This window comes from Sceloporus undulatus, chromosome 2 (genome assembly GCF_019175285.1).
Source record: "Sceloporus undulatus isolate JIND9_A2432 ecotype Alabama chromosome 2, SceUnd_v1.1, whole genome shotgun sequence".
Lineage (NCBI taxonomy): Eukaryota > Metazoa > Chordata > Lepidosauria > Squamata > Phrynosomatidae > Sceloporus > Sceloporus undulatus.
The window spans coordinates 172,654,818-172,673,613 of NC_056523.1; the positions used below are offsets into that span (position 1 = coordinate 172,654,818).

General features: G+C 43.0%; 1 protein-coding gene across 2 annotated transcripts in view; it reads right to left on the minus strand.

Moving 5' to 3' along the window:
• LETMD1 (LETM1 domain containing 1) overlaps window positions 1–16,727 on the minus strand; it is a 29,159-nt gene extending 12,432 nt beyond the window's left edge. The window contains exons 1-8 of one of the 2 annotated variants that reach the window (XM_042448678.1): window positions 16,520–16,727; window positions 11,213–11,358; window positions 9,585–9,700; window positions 7,259–7,341; window positions 4,279–4,465; window positions 3,211–3,312; window positions 2,734–2,886; window positions 1,831–1,927 (exon numbers count right to left, since the gene is read on the minus strand). In XM_042448678.1, coding sequence (XP_042304612.1) covers window positions 1,831–1,927; window positions 2,734–2,886; window positions 3,211–3,312; window positions 4,279–4,465; window positions 7,259–7,341; window positions 9,585–9,700; window positions 11,213–11,358; window positions 16,520–16,653 — 1,018 coding nt within the window. In that variant the 5' untranslated portion in view covers window positions 16,654–16,727. Of the gene's footprint in view, window positions 1–1,830; window positions 1,928–2,733; window positions 2,887–3,210; window positions 3,313–4,278; window positions 4,466–7,258; window positions 7,342–9,584; window positions 9,701–11,212; window positions 11,359–11,466; window positions 11,489–16,519 lie in introns of those variants that run through there. The other variant, XM_042448680.1, reaches the window with a different exon arrangement.
• Between the last annotated feature and the right edge of the window lie 2,069 nt (window positions 16,728–18,796).

Below are 18,796 nucleotides of genomic sequence, written 5' to 3' on the forward strand. Positions count from 1 at the left end.
ATCGGTGGCGGGCCGATCTTTGGAGGGCTTGGCCTTCTTAGGGGCAGGATCACGACCAGGCTTGTCGTGGTGCCTCTTCTTCCCAGGCCTGGGGAGCTCCTCCGTCGGGAAGAACGGGTTGTCCGGGAAGTCCAGGAGGACAGCGGCCGCTGCCGACGACGAAGGCCTTGGTGACTTCGCCCCTTCCACGGGTCCAGCCAGCTCCTTAGGCTTCGCATGGCGCGATTCCTGGGATGCCTTGGAGGATGAAGGCGAGGTGAGGCGGACCTCCGGCTCGGTGGCCTTCTTTGGACGCGAGCCCTCCTTCGGTTTGGAGGTCGGCTCGGTACCCTCAGTCCCCGACGACTTGTGGGGGCGCTTGGAGGGTTTGTCGGTGGCACTGGGCGGTTTGGAGCCACGGGCCACATCGGAGGTGGTGGAAGGGGTCCCGGCCGGGACACACACCACGCTGGGCACAGCGGCTCTCCCAGATCACACGCTGGACACGCTGGCACGCGAGGATGAGGCAGCGGGCGCCGAAGGTGGAACAGAAGCTGACCGCGAGCCTCCCTCCTGCACCTTCCCCAGAGCAATCGCCGAAGTGAGGCGGGACTCACGGTTTTTCCGAGCCTGGGAGGAGAGGGATCTGCAGAGCAGACAAGCCTTGGTGTCGTGATCCTTGCCCAGGCACAGCAGGCAGGAGGAGTGCGGGTCCTGGACGGGCACCTTGCCCCCACAAATGTCGCACTTTTTGAAAGGTGCAGGCATTTCCGAAGTCGTCAAAGCCAGAGGAGAATCCAAAAACGAGGTCAACAGTCCGAAAATCCGAAGTTACCAGGGGCGGGAGACAAAGAATGGTCAAGAAACAGTCCGAGGTCAAAAAGCGAAAGTGATTCCAAGCAAGCAAAGCAAGCGAAAGTTCCCTGAAGCAGCTAGCGCGGCGGAAAAAAGGAACTGGGGAAAAGAGCGGGAAGGCAGGAGCCTTATAACGGGTGGGCGGAGTTACCGCCAAAAAGTTTCAATATGTTGCAGAGTTAACTCTGCCCAGTGATTCCAGTAGGTTCCGAGCAGCACTGCGCAGGCGCAGTGAAACCCATTTGTATGATTCGCAGAGACCACGAAGAAGAATATCAAATTTACAGTGGAAAAAAGGACCAGTTTTAAACTGTTTAGTGTTAATCTAATACTGTACTAGAGGGCCACCTGGAGAACAGCAGGATTATATTTGTACTCCACTTACACTGGATCTTCTCCTGTTTCCTTAGAGGTCATTTGCTAAAGAACTGACATTTGTCTGTACAGAAGGCCTTGTAATTTGGTTTTCCCTTACCTGAATTATGGGAGAGCAAAGATTTTGGTTCTTGGAAATTACATTATTACTTCAGCTAATCACCATGCACCTTGCACCCTTCTGCACAGGTGTTTCCTACCTTCCTGCTTTTACTGAATGACATGGCAGGGTAGCTTAGAAATGGAATGCTTCATGCTCAAGAGTTCTGATTTAGGATTTTATTTTACCTTCCTTTGTTTCATCTGCACAAGTACCTAGTTAAGAAATATTTTCACAGGGAAGGCTTTCAACAGTTTTACAATGTTTCCACCGACACAGGTAAGCTGTGTTTTCAGATGACAGAATGAGGTAGAACACTTTTTGCCCATAGCTTTGTATGGTCTGAGAAACAGGTTCTTATATGCCCAACTATCAAAGTGCGAGTACAGAACGATAAGACAACTATATGTTAACTGACACCAGCAAAAATCAAGAGGAGAAAATAGAAGGATCTAGTTTCTGCCAGGCTAGAGGGGTAGCACTGTGTGTGGAGAGCAGATGTAAAGTCTAGCCAGAATTACCTTTCAGTGAGCAGGACAGCGCTAGCCACTGGTCCAACCACAGCCTGCATGCCAATGGGCTAAGGTGAACAGAATTCAAACCACGAATATAACATGCCTGCGAAAAGACAGAAAGTAGCACATATTGAATAAGACACTGATAATTATAAAATTAAATATATCCTGGGATCCTTTCATACTACACACTTATAGTTTTATTTATTCCACTTTAACTGCCATGGCAATGTCCTGTGGAACCATGGGGTTGGCAGTTCAGGGCACAGCCCTTTAGCATTCTCAGCCAAGAGTCTCCTCTGACCAAACTACAAACTCTGAGATTCCACAGGAGGCAGCTATGGCAGTTAAAGTGGAATCAGAATGCTGTAATTGTATAATGTGAAAGGGCCTCTGATTTCACATAGAAAGTTGTATATGACAAGACATGCAATTAAAAACTTTCAAATAGGACTGGGTAGAATGTTTAGGAGATAAGGAAGGGATTCAAGTATTCTGCATCTGAATGTGCTTGGACACTGAAAACTTTCTAAATTTCAGGAAGAACTGTCTTATAGCATTATTAGGTCCTTCTGTACATTGCTTGGGATGAGGGGCCCTTGTTTTTAAGGTGAAGAAAGAAGATGTCAGAACAATGGTAACTGATGTCCTGTATTGATTATAAGATTGAATGGTGGAGTCTCCCTCCTTGGAAGTCTTTAAACAGCGGCTGGATGGCCATCTGTTGGGTATGCTTTGATTGAGAGTTCCTGCATGGCAAGTGGTTGGACTGGATGGCCTTTGTGGTTTCTTCCAACTCTATGATTCTATGCCCTGAAACTAGGAGGAAAGAGAGGCCAAACCAGTTCCCAGCCAATTAGAGGCTCCATGTTTTCTTGAATTTACTGTATTGTGCAAGTTTCAGCACACCATTTGTACTTCTTCATCTGTCAGCTCTCTGATTCCCATTTTCAGCATTGCTTGGTCTAGGTGGTAAAGCTCCAACACATGATTCCGCAGGCGATATCGTAGGAAGAAGGAAGGCAAGCGAGGAGTCAGGAAGAGAACACGACTTAGAACTTTCTGAGGAAGAAGGAAAAAACACGGAATTAAGAGTGTACGGGGCAGCTAGGGAAGGTGTCCGAGCTGTCCTGCTTTGCAAATTAGAATATGGAATAAAGGCACCTATGTACCCCCGTCTCTGGTGGGTTGGGGAATCAAATACATAAACAGCGAATGCAACAGGATCCCAATATAAAGGACAAGTACCTTAAGATTTACAGCTGGGAAGAAACTTTTCCAAGTCTCTTACAGCACAATGGTAAGGCATGAAATAGAGGAAATTACTCATGAACAGTCAACAAGTCTGGCAAGAGAATCCCATTTAAGTCTCTGAATGGAACTTACCACCTGTTGAATCCTGAGCCGCTGGATGCCAAAGGGGTGCCCCACAAATAAGGTCCTTGTAGCTTTAAGTTCTTTTATATCTGGGTGGCATCCTTCCTGTACCTTGGAGATTAAGATATAAATTGTTAGTAGAAAAGCGCCATATAGGGTTCAAAAAGTAAAGGCGGGTATGAGCAACTTCAGTGCACTGAGGAGCATGCACAATTCTGAACAAAACTAATTCTGCTAATTTACGTTTGTACACATTTTCATTCCAAAAGGAGAACAGAAATCCCTCTGTTGTTGACCTCTTCACTATTACCATGGGCGAAGCTGTTTCACCATGTGATAGTATCAGAGAAAAGTTAAAGAAACCTCACCTGCAACTACCTGGCTAGAACCGAACTTCATTTGGTCCCCCTCTTCCCAGAAAACCCCACAAAACATCATGAAGGCTCAAATTGAGTTAGCCATCTCAGCCCTGTTTGTATAGTGTGTATTTAAAACTGTATGCTGTATCTTTTCAAATTGTGAAGCACTCTGAATGCATTGACCAAAAGGCAGCATCTGTGAAATCAAGAAATAAGGATGGTCTATTACTCTAAACTGAAGTCTTTTGTACATGACGTGTGCCTTCCAGTTGTTTCTGACTTATAGCAATGCTAAGGCAAACCAATCACAGAGTGATCATGGCAAGGTTTGTTCCGAGGAGGTGTGCCTTTGCCTCCCTCTAAGGGTGAGTGTGTGAGTTGCCCAAGAACACCCAGTGGGTTTCTACAACAAAGTGGGGATTAGAATCCTGATCTCCAGAGTTTTAGTCCCACACTCAAACCACTATACCATGCTGATTTTCATTGTATAAAATTAGGTATTGCATAAGAGCTGTTTTTAGACATCTGGACATCTTATTAAGATTGCAAAATCAGGGGTGACGTGATCCTCTTAGAAACATGACACAGGAATTATAAGAAACATTAATGAACTGGATAATGATGGAATATCTCACAATACATCAAAAATCTTATTTCTAAATGTAAAGACCCACATGGCTGTCTCCTTCCTTTTTGGGTTTCTCTGGGAATGAGATACCTTTTTGCAGAGATCTAGCATCTGTTTGCGAAGCTGTGGATCAACTAAGGAGTGAGTCAGATGCTTTAGACCATCAAGCACTTCAGGATATGCCTCCTTCCTTATATTGTGGTATGTGTCCAGAAACTCGGCTTGTTGTTTAGGAGTCCAAAAGTGCCGTATCAAGAGTTGTCTTGGGAACAGATACCTTGGGAAGGAGAGATTGACCAGAAGAATACATTTCAAAACAGACAGCAACACAAAACAAATTGAGTGTGAATATTATAAACTGAAGAGCCTCAGCCTAATGCACCCTAATTTTGCCCCAAGAGACAGAATTTTGCTGTTTCTGTCAATCATGCAAGCCCTGCCTATATGCTAGCTGAGGGAGAGTAACCACATATGTATAAGGATTGAAACATCAGCTCTCCACAATTAGAAATACTGTTTAGCGTTGGTCTTGCAAATTTAGCCAGATCTTGCCCAAATGTTTTTCACTTCATTTTAATAGAAAAATTAAAGACAGAAGATAAAGGCTGAAGTTCTAAGGATATCAAATAAAGCATATTTCCCCCCACAAAAATCTACTTAGCAATTAAAACAACCAAGGACATGCCCACATTCTCCTGCCTTCAAGGGCAGCCAGATGGTTATCAGAATGTTTTGGTGGCAACAGTGGCTCTGCAATACCCTCCTCATGGGATAGTTCTGGTGCCATCCTTGTCATACAGGTGCTAGGCCAAACGAGTCCTATTCAGCTGGGGGTTTTCTTTGATGTTGGTAGATCTTATCATTTTTACTGGTACTTTAATTTTTTATTTCCACAATGTGTTTTATTATATTTTTAAAATATTTGTAAGCCAGCTTGAACCTTTTTATAGTTGAAAGATGAGATAAATAGATTGTTCTTTCAGATTCACAATGGACAGAATAGTAAAACTTGACCCTCAGTTAGGGTTGCCATAAGTCAGGAGCTCCAAACCGGGACAAATGTAGGACACACCAAAAATAATAATTTTTTTAAAAAATGTTAATATACATGCATGTTTCTTTGACATGGTCAAAATGGAGGACACTTTGTTATTTAATAACAAAAATAAAATAAAATAAAATAAAATAAAATAACCAAGGCTGGGTTGTATATATTTAAAAATAAAATAAAATAAAAAACCAAGGCTGAGTTGTATATATTTAAAAATTAAAAAAAAATTTCCCTCCCTCTGGCCCAGAGGCCTATCCTCCTCCTTTGCCGCCTCCTCCTCCAAGGCTCCTGACACTGGCCAATGGCAGACTGGGGCTGGAAACTAGGCCAGCCCCTGCTCATCTGCCATTGGCCAGAAGGCTTAGGAGGCGAGCACTGCCCCTTAAGCCCCGCGCGTGAGCGCGCAAAAGGGACAAGCCGTGGCCCAGGCAAGCGCCGCGGGCTGCGCAGCAGCTGCACTGGAGGGGAGGTGGAGGAGGAGCGGTGGAGGCGGAGGGCGGCGTGGCCATGGAGGGAGGAGGAAGAAGAGGTGGGTGGCCTGCCAGCTGCGTTAGCGGCTGCGGTAATGGCCGCATGAGCGCGCCTGGCCCGGAGGCTGGGCCCAGGACAAAGGCCGGAATTGGGGGAAACTGGGCCGGGGCCCCCCAAAAGCGGGTTTGTCCCGGGGGCTGCCGGGATATGGCATCCCTACCCTCAGTTCAAATTCCAGCCTAGATACAGCTAAGGGTAATAAACTCGATGTTATTTTTGAAAAGTTAATTTTGGCCAAGGCTTAAGTATAATATGACCCAATCATACTGGATGGATAACAGGTGAAGTAATATTCTGTTAGATACACAGTACTTGTGGGTCTTTTAGGTTTTCTATAGTGACATGGTTCTTCCAGAATACTTTTAGGAAACTTAATTGTAGCTATTTAAAGTTAGCACTGTATGCAAAGAGGATTAGAAGCCACCACAATTACAACCTGGTCATTTAAGAACCAAAGTATATACTGTATAATATTAAAATAGAAACTTCTGACAAGCACCTTTTGTGAAGATCATGGCAGGATAGGAGCCTGTTGATATTATTTTAATCTCAGCCAAGTTACAGCTTCCTCACTGCTGTGTATTTAACAAAAAAGCCAAGCATATTATAGTCAAATAATCTAACTTTGAGGTATGCTATATGAAGCAAATAAATAAAATCAAACTTGAATTGAAATCAAATTTTTAGCTGAACATTTTATTTAATTCAAAAAAATTAAATTTCCAAAATCCTTTACAGAAGAATTCATCTATAGAATTTGGGAATCAGTTGTTCTCCTGGCTACAATTTGATGTGCACTCATGGTTTCTTACAATGAAATCTTCAAACAACATAGGATTTTACATAAGTGAACTTTGGACAGTTATAGTAATTCTGTCTACTGTTAAATTCTGTATCAAAACTATTGGTAAAACATATGGTTTACTGGGGCTGAGGAGGAAACACTAAGTGGAAGCAAAGTTCTTACCTGTTTTTAACTTCCAGTGAAAAAGAACAGTTTTAGAACAGGTGGGTGGAAAAGATGCTGAAAGGGTATATAAAGTATGAGCATCCCTTTAAGGAATTCTCCCAAACCCTCAAAATTGTTCAGGTTGTTGTTTTTTTAAAGATTTTAAAGAGAGATTATAATCCAGAAATTTTACATACATTATCACTAGGAAATTATTTATAGACTAGACATCAAAAATGATAAAACATTACAAAATTATAGGTAGTTAAGTATTAAAAAATGCAAAAATTCAGACTGGATATTTTCTAATTAAGAGATATGCATGTATATTGGGCAATCTATTTTTGAAGCTGCTTTACACAGCTGTACTGTACAGTTTCCCCATCAGACAGCCTGGAACAGTATGAGTTAAATGAGGAGGGGAGAGATTAAAAACAAGCCCTGCTGACTGACATTAGAAAGGTTACTAGTAAAGAAGTTATCCTTTCACAGTAAAGCCGAAGGATCCTTCATCTGAATAGACAATGAGATACACTTACATAAGCAAAAGAACCAGATAGTTAGCAAAGGGTGGAAGAGACAGAATCCCAACAGGAATGGCCTTGATCAGGTCTCTGCGAAACTACAAAAAAAGATGCTTAGTTAGTAAACCTGCAACACTATACGCCAACCTTCACTGCACAACCATAGACCCAAGACTGGTTCTGAGAGGTGAATGGGCCTAAAGACATTTCTTCTGGAAGCCTTTTTTTAAAAATGTAACACACCGATTCTTAAACACTCTTCTTAGTATTCTAAGATTATAAAAAGACTCAATACACCTGCTGATGATGCTTTGACCAAAGATCTTCCCAAACAGCATCTATGTAATTATTCAAGTCCAGAAAGAGAATACATTTGGGTATCTTTCCTAAGACATATGGTAGTTAGCATAAAAAGTAGATAGAACTCCTCTGTCTATCTTTCACCCTAAAAGTAAACTCACACTCTTAATTCTGATTTTTACAGACTGAACATAACGAAACATATATCCATCTCTTGTTACTTTCGTCTATGAAAGAACTGCAGAGGCAACATAGCTATAGACTATTATGCTGTACCATAGAATCGTAGAGTTGGAAGAGACCCCAAGGGCCATCCAGTCCAACCCCCTGCCATGCAGGAACTCTCACTCAAAGCATCCTCGACAGATGGCCATCCAGACTCTGTTTAAAGACCTCCAAGGAAGGAGACTCCACTCCACACTGACACTGTCATGCAACAGTGTACATCTCTTTGGACAGAGCATTTTAATTAAATTTTTTTGTGTGTCCATGTGCAATACATTTTGGCTATAAATGAACAACAATTTTGGGTATCTGTGACCTAGATCTATTATGCTCACATCTATCCCAAACCCATCCACCAGTAGAACTGCAAATTGCTCCAGAGAACAGGACCCGGAACAGTGGATGCAAGCTAGAGGAAAAGAGATTCCACCTCAATATTAGGAGGAACTTCCTGACAGTAAGGGCTGTTCAACAGGGGAACATACTTCCTCAGAGTGTAGTGGAGTCTCCTTCGTTAGAGGTCTTTAAACAGAGGCTGGATGGCCATCTGTCAGAGATGCTTTGATTGAAAGTTCCTGCATGGCAGAATGAGGTTGGACTGGATGGCCCTTGTGGTCTCTTCCAACTCTATGGTTCTATGATAATAACCTATGTGTAAATGCTATGGAGCCTAAGGCTAGAACACAACACATTCTTGTGTGTCAGAACTTTTGCCAGAGTTTTCTTCTATTCTACTTAGTTAGACCATCAACATGGCAATATTAACAAATTAAAATACATGGATGGTTATATTTCTAAAGACTTTGATCTCATTAGTAGTACTTGCCTGATCTCCTCTCGATTAAACTACTTGTATTAGTGAAGAAAGAGCTAGTATCATGTACTGGTTTCAGTGCTGGACTACAACTCTGGAGAACAGGATTTCAGTCTTCACTTGGTGCCCTTGAGCAAGTCACACTCTCTCAGCCTCAGAGCAAGGCAATGGCAAACCTTCTCTGAATAAATTTTGCCAAGAAAATCCATGATAGATTCGCCTATAAGTCAGGAACAACTTGAAGGCACTCAACAACAATTAGTGATAAAGCACTTGAAACAGAGCTAATAGCAACATCTGCAAGATAATGAGGTTGTACATATTTTGCTCGCTGCAGGAGAACACAATGAAGGTATTGGCTCATTTTGATTTAGAATTTGCAAGACATGTCCTGAGCTTAGCAATTCTCTCAGCATCTTGGTTAAACTATCCTGCAAAACTCCATCAATATACAGAAGGGGTGGGCAATTGTGCACAGGGTGGGAGCCATTTTTTCTTAATGTTCCAGTCTGGTGGGCCACACCATCACATTTTGATGCACCCAAAGTGCCATGACATCACTTCCAGCTGCCATTTAGGCTGGTTTTCAGCCTACAGTACTTTTTTTTCTTTTAGTGTATGTGCATTTGGGTAGTTTAAGGGGCTTTAGTGGGTATGGAAAGCAAGCCACTGTACTGGAGTTTTTGGCTGGTTTTTAAGCCAAAAAGTGCCTAAATATTGCCCTAAGTTTTTTAAAAAAAACATCTGGGAGGTCTGTGCGCTTTGAGGGGCTTCTTAGAAGCCCCAAGTACCTTGTGGGCAGCACTTTGAAAAATAGTGATGCCAGAAAAGATGGCTATCATATTTAGCATTGACTTCTCATGTAGTAGATCAGGCCACTGCCCAGGTGTGGGATGTATCACTTGCCTGAAACTAGTTTTGTTAACACCTACCACAAAATGCTGTCAAATGTTAAATTCTTGAAAGAGACATAAGAAACAAAGAATAGGGAGTAAAACATACCTGCCTTAGTCTTTCCATCTCTCTGTATGGAAGCTGATGAAACTGGATATTTTTATGGGACATGTTTGTCTTTATCCTCCTTATTTCTTTTGCTTCCAAGAAAAATATCCGAAAACCTGTACAAAAATATACAAGCTTTTTTTTCTCTTGGTACTGGAATGCCGTGTTCACATCAAACTCCTTTCCAAGTCTTTCACCTTGCCTTTTAACTGAAAATATTGCTGCTGCTGCTGATGATGATGATGATTTTGGATACTGTTCCCACCATTTGCTTCTCTAGGACCCACTTTGGGCTGTCCTGCATCTTCTTGATCTTATCCTCTTTCTAAAACCCTGGTAAATAATGGCCCTATACAGACAGCCAAAATAAAGCTGCTTCGAGTCACTTTGGAGGTATGGTATTTCAATGATGCATGCGTCCTAAGAGTCTGAAAGCTGCACCAAAGCTGCACTCCAATCCTTAGGACTAGAGCGTGGCTTTGGTGTGGCTTCTGGACTCTTAGGATACATGTATCATTGAAACACCATACCTTCAAAGTGACTCGAAGCAGCTTTATTTTGGTTGTCTGTATCAGGCCAATAACTCTCCCATTTCTGCATTAATAAGGTCAAGGTATTGTGTGGGAAATTAAACCCCTTGGCACTTCCAGGGTTCTTCACAGTGTAAGCTGTACCAGGGCTGTTGCAAGGACATCTTTCTCAGGTTTTTTCGGAAGCAACCATGGCATAAATGGAATCATCTCCAAATTGTTCGAGCAGTTTTGCCAACATTCTTTCTCTGCCTCTTACAAATAATTTTCTGGTACAGCACCACTTCTTCCTTTCAAGTGCAAAATTCACTTCCTTCTTCCACATGCTTTCATTCTCTTCTGCCTTTCCTTTGTAAAGTTATAGCTAAGCTATATAACAGCCTTGACTTAGAATCCTAAACCTCATGCTCTCCTCCTTTCACCCATCTAAAATTACACTGCTCTAACATCAGAATGGAAAAACTTAGCTTTCCCGCTGCAGTGAGCCTGAAGGTCACCTGCTCCTTTCTCCCTCTTCTGTGTTCTTGAGTCAGACAGAGGAAACGTTCACTCCCAGTTTTAAACAAGCCACTGTTCCCTACATTCTGAACTCAAGAAACTATATTTTATTGTAACTCTGGTTCATGAAAACAAGTTAAGATCAAACCACAGCTTCATATCCTGCCTTCACTTCAACACAGAATAAATAAAACACAGTCCATTGGGTTTGGAAATGTAGTTCCTAGTTTGAAATTGGAAGGGGAAGTTTTCATTTCAACAGGCCTGTTCTCAAAAAATGGAATCAGTTCTCCATTATGTCTGCACATGGTAAGTACACCAGTTACACTGGATGCAACATCACTTATTCTTTCAAGAACATATTTTCTTAATCTCATTTGAAGCTTTAGCTGCTTTTCCCCTTTTGTAAGAGCAGCCACAAACTAAGCAAAGAGACCAGGAGTTCATACAGATGGTTAGATTTTTTTAAAAATGAAAATACTGTATTGACTCCTTATGTATAACAATGCTTTGCTCTTACAGTGAATCTTTACTGCTGAATTCATGAAACATGAGCAGACATTTCATTATCTACCTTTATTTCTTCAAGCAAAAACCCACCTTTTATGAAAGTTGAGTACAGCTGATAGAAACGTGGGAATGTTCTTTCCAAATATCTTTCATATTTGTTATTCATGTATTTGACTTTGGACACTAAGGCAGAGAAGAAATTTTTGGAATTTGCAGAGAAATGGCATGCTGGCGGCCTGCAACAAAGAGAAGTGCATGTAGTCCAAGCACGATTGTTACATAAGTCTGTTTATGCTGCTTAGGTCACAAAAAGGAAGACACAGTGACAATAGCTAGTAACAGACCTGTGGGGATCAGTTGCATCTGACGGATGTCAAAATGTACCAACACTGCAAGAGACTAGTCTATTGTGTCCAAATTTCAGAAAGAAGGATGATATTTTAAAAGGAATCAAAGGGACCTGTAGGTGGGATATGCACACAATTGTGTCTTTTTTAAAATTGCTACCTAATGCACAACAAAACCTGAAATGGATGTCGTTCTTGCTTAACAGCATGGCATCACTGATTTAAACCTGCTACTGTAAGAATAATGGTGAAACTTTGTTTTCTATGGAAAGGAACAAATATGCATTGGGCAAGCTTTTTTTAACAGGCTTTTGACTGAGCATAATATCATTAAAGAAAATATTTTGCATTTGTTTGAATTATAAAATATAATACTATCTTGCAAAATCATAAAATGGAAACTTCTAAAGAGTAGTAGTAGTGCATGTAGTGCAGTTCTAGGAGCCAATTAAGTTTTATCAAGCAGAGCTGTCGTATGATTAATCTTTTGGTTATTAGCTGCACTATGATTACTCTGCATATTACCAAAACATTAATATAAGTGATTATCTGAAGTGTTGACTTTCAGCTATCTGTTTTATAACTAACGCTTTTTAAGAACCTAAGAGCCATGCGATATCAGACCAGACCAAAGACCTGTCCTGTTCCCACAGGGAGCAACTAGATGCTTAGAGAAAGCCCTGAAGCAGTACATAAATGAAATAGCAGCCTCCTGTTGGCATTCTCTAGCAAATGATACTGAAAGACATAAAGCCCAAAACAGGTAATACAGGTATATTGTCATCCTAGCTAGTCACTGGTAACTGGTAATGTCTAGCCACTGGTAACCCTTTCCTCCATGGATCTGTGCAGTATCCTTCTAATGCTGTTCAAATTGGTTGCCCTCATTATATCTTATATAATATATATTATATTATAAAGGTTAATAATAATAAATAATAATAATAATAATAATAATAATATCTCGCACTAGCAAATTGCACAGTAACTATGTGCAGTGTGATACAGCTGTTGAAATCATCAATAGACGACCCCTTTCCCTACATACTTTCTCCATACCATAACCTTGTGCATCTCCATCATGTCTCCTACTACTGATTCCCCACTTCCACCAATTAAGGAGCCAGAAAGATTTTAGTCTTTCCTCTAAGACCCTCCAACCTCTTTATCGTTTTTACTTCCCTTTTCTATATTTCTTCCAGCTCTGGAAGAGCCTCTTTGAAATGTGATGACTACCAACTACACACAGTGTTAGCTTACTCTGTTGAGACAGGCGTGTATATATTTCCCCAAGGCTACCACAAGCTAGGGTGAGCAGAAAGGTAATCTAATAATTGAAATGAAAACTAAAACAGCAGTATTGAAAACAACAAAAAGGGTGCACCTGCTATTTACCTTCAATTTCACCCATAAAAACTGCCTGCTAAAGCTTTAGTTAAGTACCCTGCAAATTAAAATTAATGTTAACATCACCATCACTGAAATGTAAACCGAATGTCACCCTGCGCAGAAGTGAACATAATAATGGCTAATAAATACTTTAGTTAAAATAGATTCAATTTTACCAGACTTAGGGTGTATTGCACTGCAGAACTGAAGCAGTTTGACACCACTTTAACTACCATGACTCTATCCTACAGAATCCTGGGATTTGTAGTTTAGTTGAGGCACTGAAGCACTCTGGCAGACCAGACTGAATACCTCAGCAAACTACAAATCCCAGGATGAAGCCATGACAGTTAAAAGAGTTTCAAACTGCTTCATTTCTGCAGTGTGGATACAGCCTTAGTTGTACAGTAAGTGAGGCGGTCAGATGTGTTACCATTGATGCCGGTAGATAGGAAATCTAAGAAATCAAGAAAATTCCTTGCCCCTGTCAAGCTCCGCTAGAACCCCCAATGATAAATGGTTTTGTCAACATACGGACCTAACACTGCAAAAATTTTTACATGGACTTTGAATTCTTTAACAGTTTCTTTAACCTATCTTTATTGAAAGATGGAGAAAACCTCTCCTTCTGCCTCTTTAGGGCTCCTGAGATCAAGATACATAAGCTGTGCCATAAAGAAATGGTGGCTCGAGTCAGAGAGCCAGCATGGTGTTTGAGTGTCGGACTTTGGAGCATAAGGTTTGAATTCCAGCTCAGCCATGGAAACCCACTGGGTGACCCTGGGTGTGTCACACTCTCTCAGCCTCAGAGGATGGCAAGGGCAAACTCCCTCTGAGGAAACCTGCCAAGAAAACCTCATGATAGGTTCACCTTAGGATTGTCTTAGGATCGCCGTAAGTCGGAAACGACTTAAAGGCAAACAACAACAAACAATAATAAAAGCTCTCTTCAAGCCACCTTTCACCAATCCTGAATCGAGAAAAAGATTACACTATTAAGCACTCTCAAAAAGAAAAGCATATTTTATCCCACTTAAGTATAAACTTCCTAAGGCCAATTTCCAACTACATTTTCTTTACTTGTTTTACAGACAGATGGACTGCACCAGTGCAGAGCAGAATTGATAAAGTTTGTGTTTATTAAATTTAAAACATTTCTAGACTGCTGCAAAAAAGGCAGCACTCATGGTACAGGCTTGTATAGTGTAACAGGCTATCCAACAGTAACAAATAAAAAATGAAATAAAATCATTGAGCAACAGCAATAAAAAAAAACAAAACACTCAGTCTAGACTGGAGTCAAATCTGAATCCCAACTGCAGCTAAAGAATAATAACAAACCTATCAATATATTCTATTTATTATTATTTATTTTATTTTATTTTTATCCCGCCTTTCTCCCAAAATGGGACCCATGGCGGCAAACATATATAAACATAAGTTAAAATTGTACAATTAAAATCATAAAAATATAAAAATTACAAATATAAAATTTATAAAACATACAGAGTTAAAATTAAAAAGTCCAAGTCCAACCCTCTCATCTCCCAATAAAACAAGCCTGCCAGATCTCAAAAGGCCTGTTTAAACAAAAATGTCTTTGCCTGCCTACGAAAGGCCAGCCTAGTCTCACGTGGAAGGAAGGGAGTTCCACAGGGAAGGAGCAGCCACAGACCAGAGACTCCTCCCAGTGTGGTTACAGTACTGCAATACCAGCAACTCCTCCCTGCAAGGAGAGAACTAGCACATTAAGGAGGGAATGGATTCAGGTGAGACCCTCCTTGTGGGAAAGGGTTTCTACTTAACAGAATCTCCTGGTTAAAAGGGATCTTGCAGCACTTTTGAGACTAAGGTCCAAAACACACTGCAGGAATAACCCAGTTTGATGCCACTTTAACTGCCCTGGCTCAGTGCTAGGGGGAATCCTGGGAATTGTAGTTCATTGTGGCACCAGAGCACTCTCTGACAGGAAAGGTTAAATGTCTCACCAAACTATGGTTCCCAGAATTCCCTAGCATTGGGCCAGGGCAGTTAAAACAGTGTCAAGCTGAATTATTTCTGAGGTACGTTTTGAACCCATCTGAGCAAAAGATGTTGCGGCATAGGCTTTTGTACAATTGGTCCACCCCTTCCTCCCCACACGCAAAGGGTGTATTTGAGAGTGGTATCCCTTACACCAGGAGTACACAAGAATACCACCTTCTTGGGTCACCTTGGGATTTTTTGTATGCTGAAATCCAGCCGCATGGTTGGTTTAAAGCAACAGAAAAGTAAGGTGCTGTAATTCTTGCATGCGTATGCATAACTTGCTTCTTTTCTGCTTCCTTGCATTCAAGGCAAACTAGGAACCAGTGGAATAAGGAGGAGGCTTTGCTTAGAACTGTGATACATTGTTGTTGTTGTTGTTGTTGTTGTTGTGTACATTCCAATGTTATTTTTAAACATACCGGGAGCCCTTGTGGCTTACATAGGTGTTTATGTGCTTTCAAGTCACCTGTCAAGTTGAGGTGACCCCATAGATTTTATTTTTGTAGTCAAGGAGACGCAGAGGTGGTTTTGCCAGTTCCTTCCTCTGAAATATAGCCTACAGCACTCAGCATTCCTTGGTGGTCTCCCATCCAAGTCCTGACCAAGGCTGGCCCTTCTCAGCCTCCAAGATCAGAGGGCATCTGGCACCTCTGGGGTATTTTGGCCCAGGGGTGGTTTGCAAAGGGAAGCTTTTAAAAACCACTTGTAGGCCAGGTCCAAACCCAATGCAGAAATCACCCAGTTTGCCACCGTTTTAACTGCCCTGGCTCAATGCTAGGGAATGCTGGGAACTGTAGTTTTATGAGATGTTTAGCCTTCTCTGTCAGAAAGAGAGCATTGGTGCCACAATAAACTACAATTCCCATGATTCCCTAGTAGTGAGCCAGGGCAGTTAAAGCGGTCTCAAACTGGGCTGTTTCCGCAGTGTGTTTTGGGCCTTCAGTCTGCTGCATTTGTAGTCGCAACCTCAGACCTGGCGCCTATTCACACTATGTTTCCAGCGCATGGCGGCATCCTGGGACTGGCAGTTTCACGGGGCCCAGAGGTGACTCTCCAGCTGCCTTGTCCTTCAGCTCCCAGAAGCCTCTGCCAGCATGGCCAAGGAGCCCAGATTCTGGGAGCTCAAGTCCAAAACACCTGGAGACCAACTGTTGAGAACCATGGCCCCAGATGACCCTCTCTGGCTGCAGAAATACTCCGGTCTGACACCACTTGAGCAGCCAGAGCTCAGTGCTACGCAATGCAGGGGAGGCACCAGAGTCCTCTCTGACAGAACTACAGTTCCCAGAATTCCCTAGCACTGAGCCAAAGCGGATTATTTCTCCAGATCGAGGCGGGTTGCAATACATTTCGATACAACACAGAAATACACAAACCACTGAAGGGCCACAGTAACTCAGTGCTTATGGGATTGTCTGAGGGTCCAGTTTGAGGCCACTTTCAGCGCTGTAGATCCGTCCTATGGAACCCTGGGATTTGTAGTGCTGCAGACAGGCCTTCCGCCTTCCCTGCCCGAGTGGCGTCTCGCAAAACTACACATCCCGGGACCCTGTAGAGCGGGGTCGCCTTACATGGGGAGGGCGTTGTAGATCCCAAAGGGCAGCCCCCGAGGGAGCCTCCTCCGCCTTCTCACCTGAGGGCCGGCCAAGGGGGAGGCTCCGGGGGCCGCAAAGCCCGGGAGCAGGGGAGGCCCTGGCCGAAGCGCAAGCCACGCCGCCCGCCAAGAAGGAGCAGCGCCGCCGCCGCCGAGGAAGAGGGCGCCGCCATGACGCCGGCAGAAGGCCCTGGAGGAGGAGGAGGAGGGCAAGGAGGCTTCCAAACAGAGCCAACTGGACTAGGCCCTTCCTTCCCTCCCTCCCTCTGTCACTAGGCAACCGCCGGGGCTGGTCACGTGACCACTTCGGGCGGAAGGAGGAATACTGCCCTACGCGCTTCCGCTACTTCCATTCTGCCTTGACTGCTCTCCCGGCGCATTCTGGGATTTGGAGTTCAAGGAAAGGCGTTTCGACTCCTCAACCAGAGAGCGCTTAGGCTTCGGCGGACTACAAGTCCCGAAAGGCAACAGGAAGCAGCCCGAGCAGTTAAAGTGGAACGGCAGTGATAAGAGGCAGCGTGGCCTAGTAGTAGTGGAGACCAGGGCAGGGAAAGTAACCCAAGGCAAAAACCAGCTCTTGCCAAGAGGGACCCTATGATAGTTCTGCCCTCCTCAGTCAGAAATTGAAGGCACACGACACAAACACACACAAGAGAGTAGTAAAGGAGGAGGAGGAGCTGCTTCTGCTTTCTCTTCTGTTGGCCTCTCTTTCTCTCTCTGACCTGAAGCTCTTATGGCGACCCTCGGGTGAGACTATCAAGTTCATTCAGAAGAGCTTTGCCATTGCCATCATCTGAGGCTGAGAGAGTGCAGTTTATCCAAGGTCAGCCAGTGGGTTTCCATGGCCCAGATGGGATTCAAACCCAGGCCCCCAGGTCCAAAGCACACTGCAGAAATAATCCGGGTTGAGACTGCTTTAACTGTCCTGGCTCAATGCTAAGTAATTTTGGGGATTGTAGTTTATTTCCCAGGATTCCATAGCACTGAGCCAGGGCAGTTAGAGCAGGCTCAGACTGGATTATTTCTGCAGAGTGTTTTGGACCCAGTCTCCTATTCCAGCACTCAAACCAATGGTCTTTTAGCCTAACCTCACTCCTCACAAGGCTGTTGTTGTAAGAATGGCATAATCCCCTCTAATTCTTTCCTAAACTTCTTGGAGGACGGGAAGAATACAAAAGTAGTTCAGAGTGCGATCCTACACACCTCAGCTCAGAAGCAAGCCTTATTAGTTTCCACTGAGCTTACTCCCAGGTAAATGGGCATTGCATTTTGCATTGCAGATAACAGTGAAAATAATCTCTGTTCACACCTCAGGTGTGCATTTCCCTTTAAGCAAATGACACAGTGTCTTTTATATTAACCTTTATGCTGGTCCTCCATCCATCAGACCTCTAGAGTCTGTCACGTCCACATAAAAGCCTAGCACTATCCCCAACCAATGTTATACGATAAGATATTATAAGAACTGCTGAGCTAGGAAAACCCTGGAGGACCTTTGTTGTCTCTGTGTGTTTGTGGTAGTCATCTGAGTATTGCTTGCTTATTGCTGGCTGTGTTATTATTAATCTGTCCTCAGTTTTCCCCTATGACGATTGAACCTGTCTCTGTGCACTGAAAATCTTGTCCCTTTCTACTCAGAAGTAATCCCATTTAATTCAATGGGGCGTAGGGTACCAGCCTTTAACATAAATGATGCTGATTTTTGGCTATGATTAGGTTTTTTAATGTATTTTTATTAAATGTTTTACAATATAACACTAAAAGAGCAGAAACTGAGAAAAGAAAGAGGAAGGACAAAAGAGAGGAAGGAAGGGAAAGAAAGAGAAAGAAAAGAAAATAATCAAATCCACACTGCAGAAATAAAGCAGTTTTGCATCACTTTAACTGTCATGGCTCTATCCTCTAGGGTTTGTAACTGGGTGAGGTATTCAACCTGGTCTGTCAGAGAGCTCTGTTGCCTCACCAAACTATAAGTCCCAGGATTCTGTAGGAGAGGGTCATGGCAATTAAAGTGGTGTCAAACTGCTATATGTCTGCAGTGTGACTAAAGAAGTGACTTCTGATCCTCCTTTTGGTGGTTATACATAAGTTTTCAATTCCCCTGTTTTTAGCAAACAAGTACCATATATACTCAACTATAAGTCGAGAAATTTTTGCCCCAAAATAGTCTCCAGAATCCTGGGTAGACTTATGCATGGGGCAATAGGTCTTTCGACCAAGCCTCTCCACAGCTGGGCTGCCTCCGCAAGGGGCAGCCCAGTTGGGGAAAGCCTGGGAAGGGCACGCGTTCGCCCTGGAGACCTCTGCTGGGCTGCT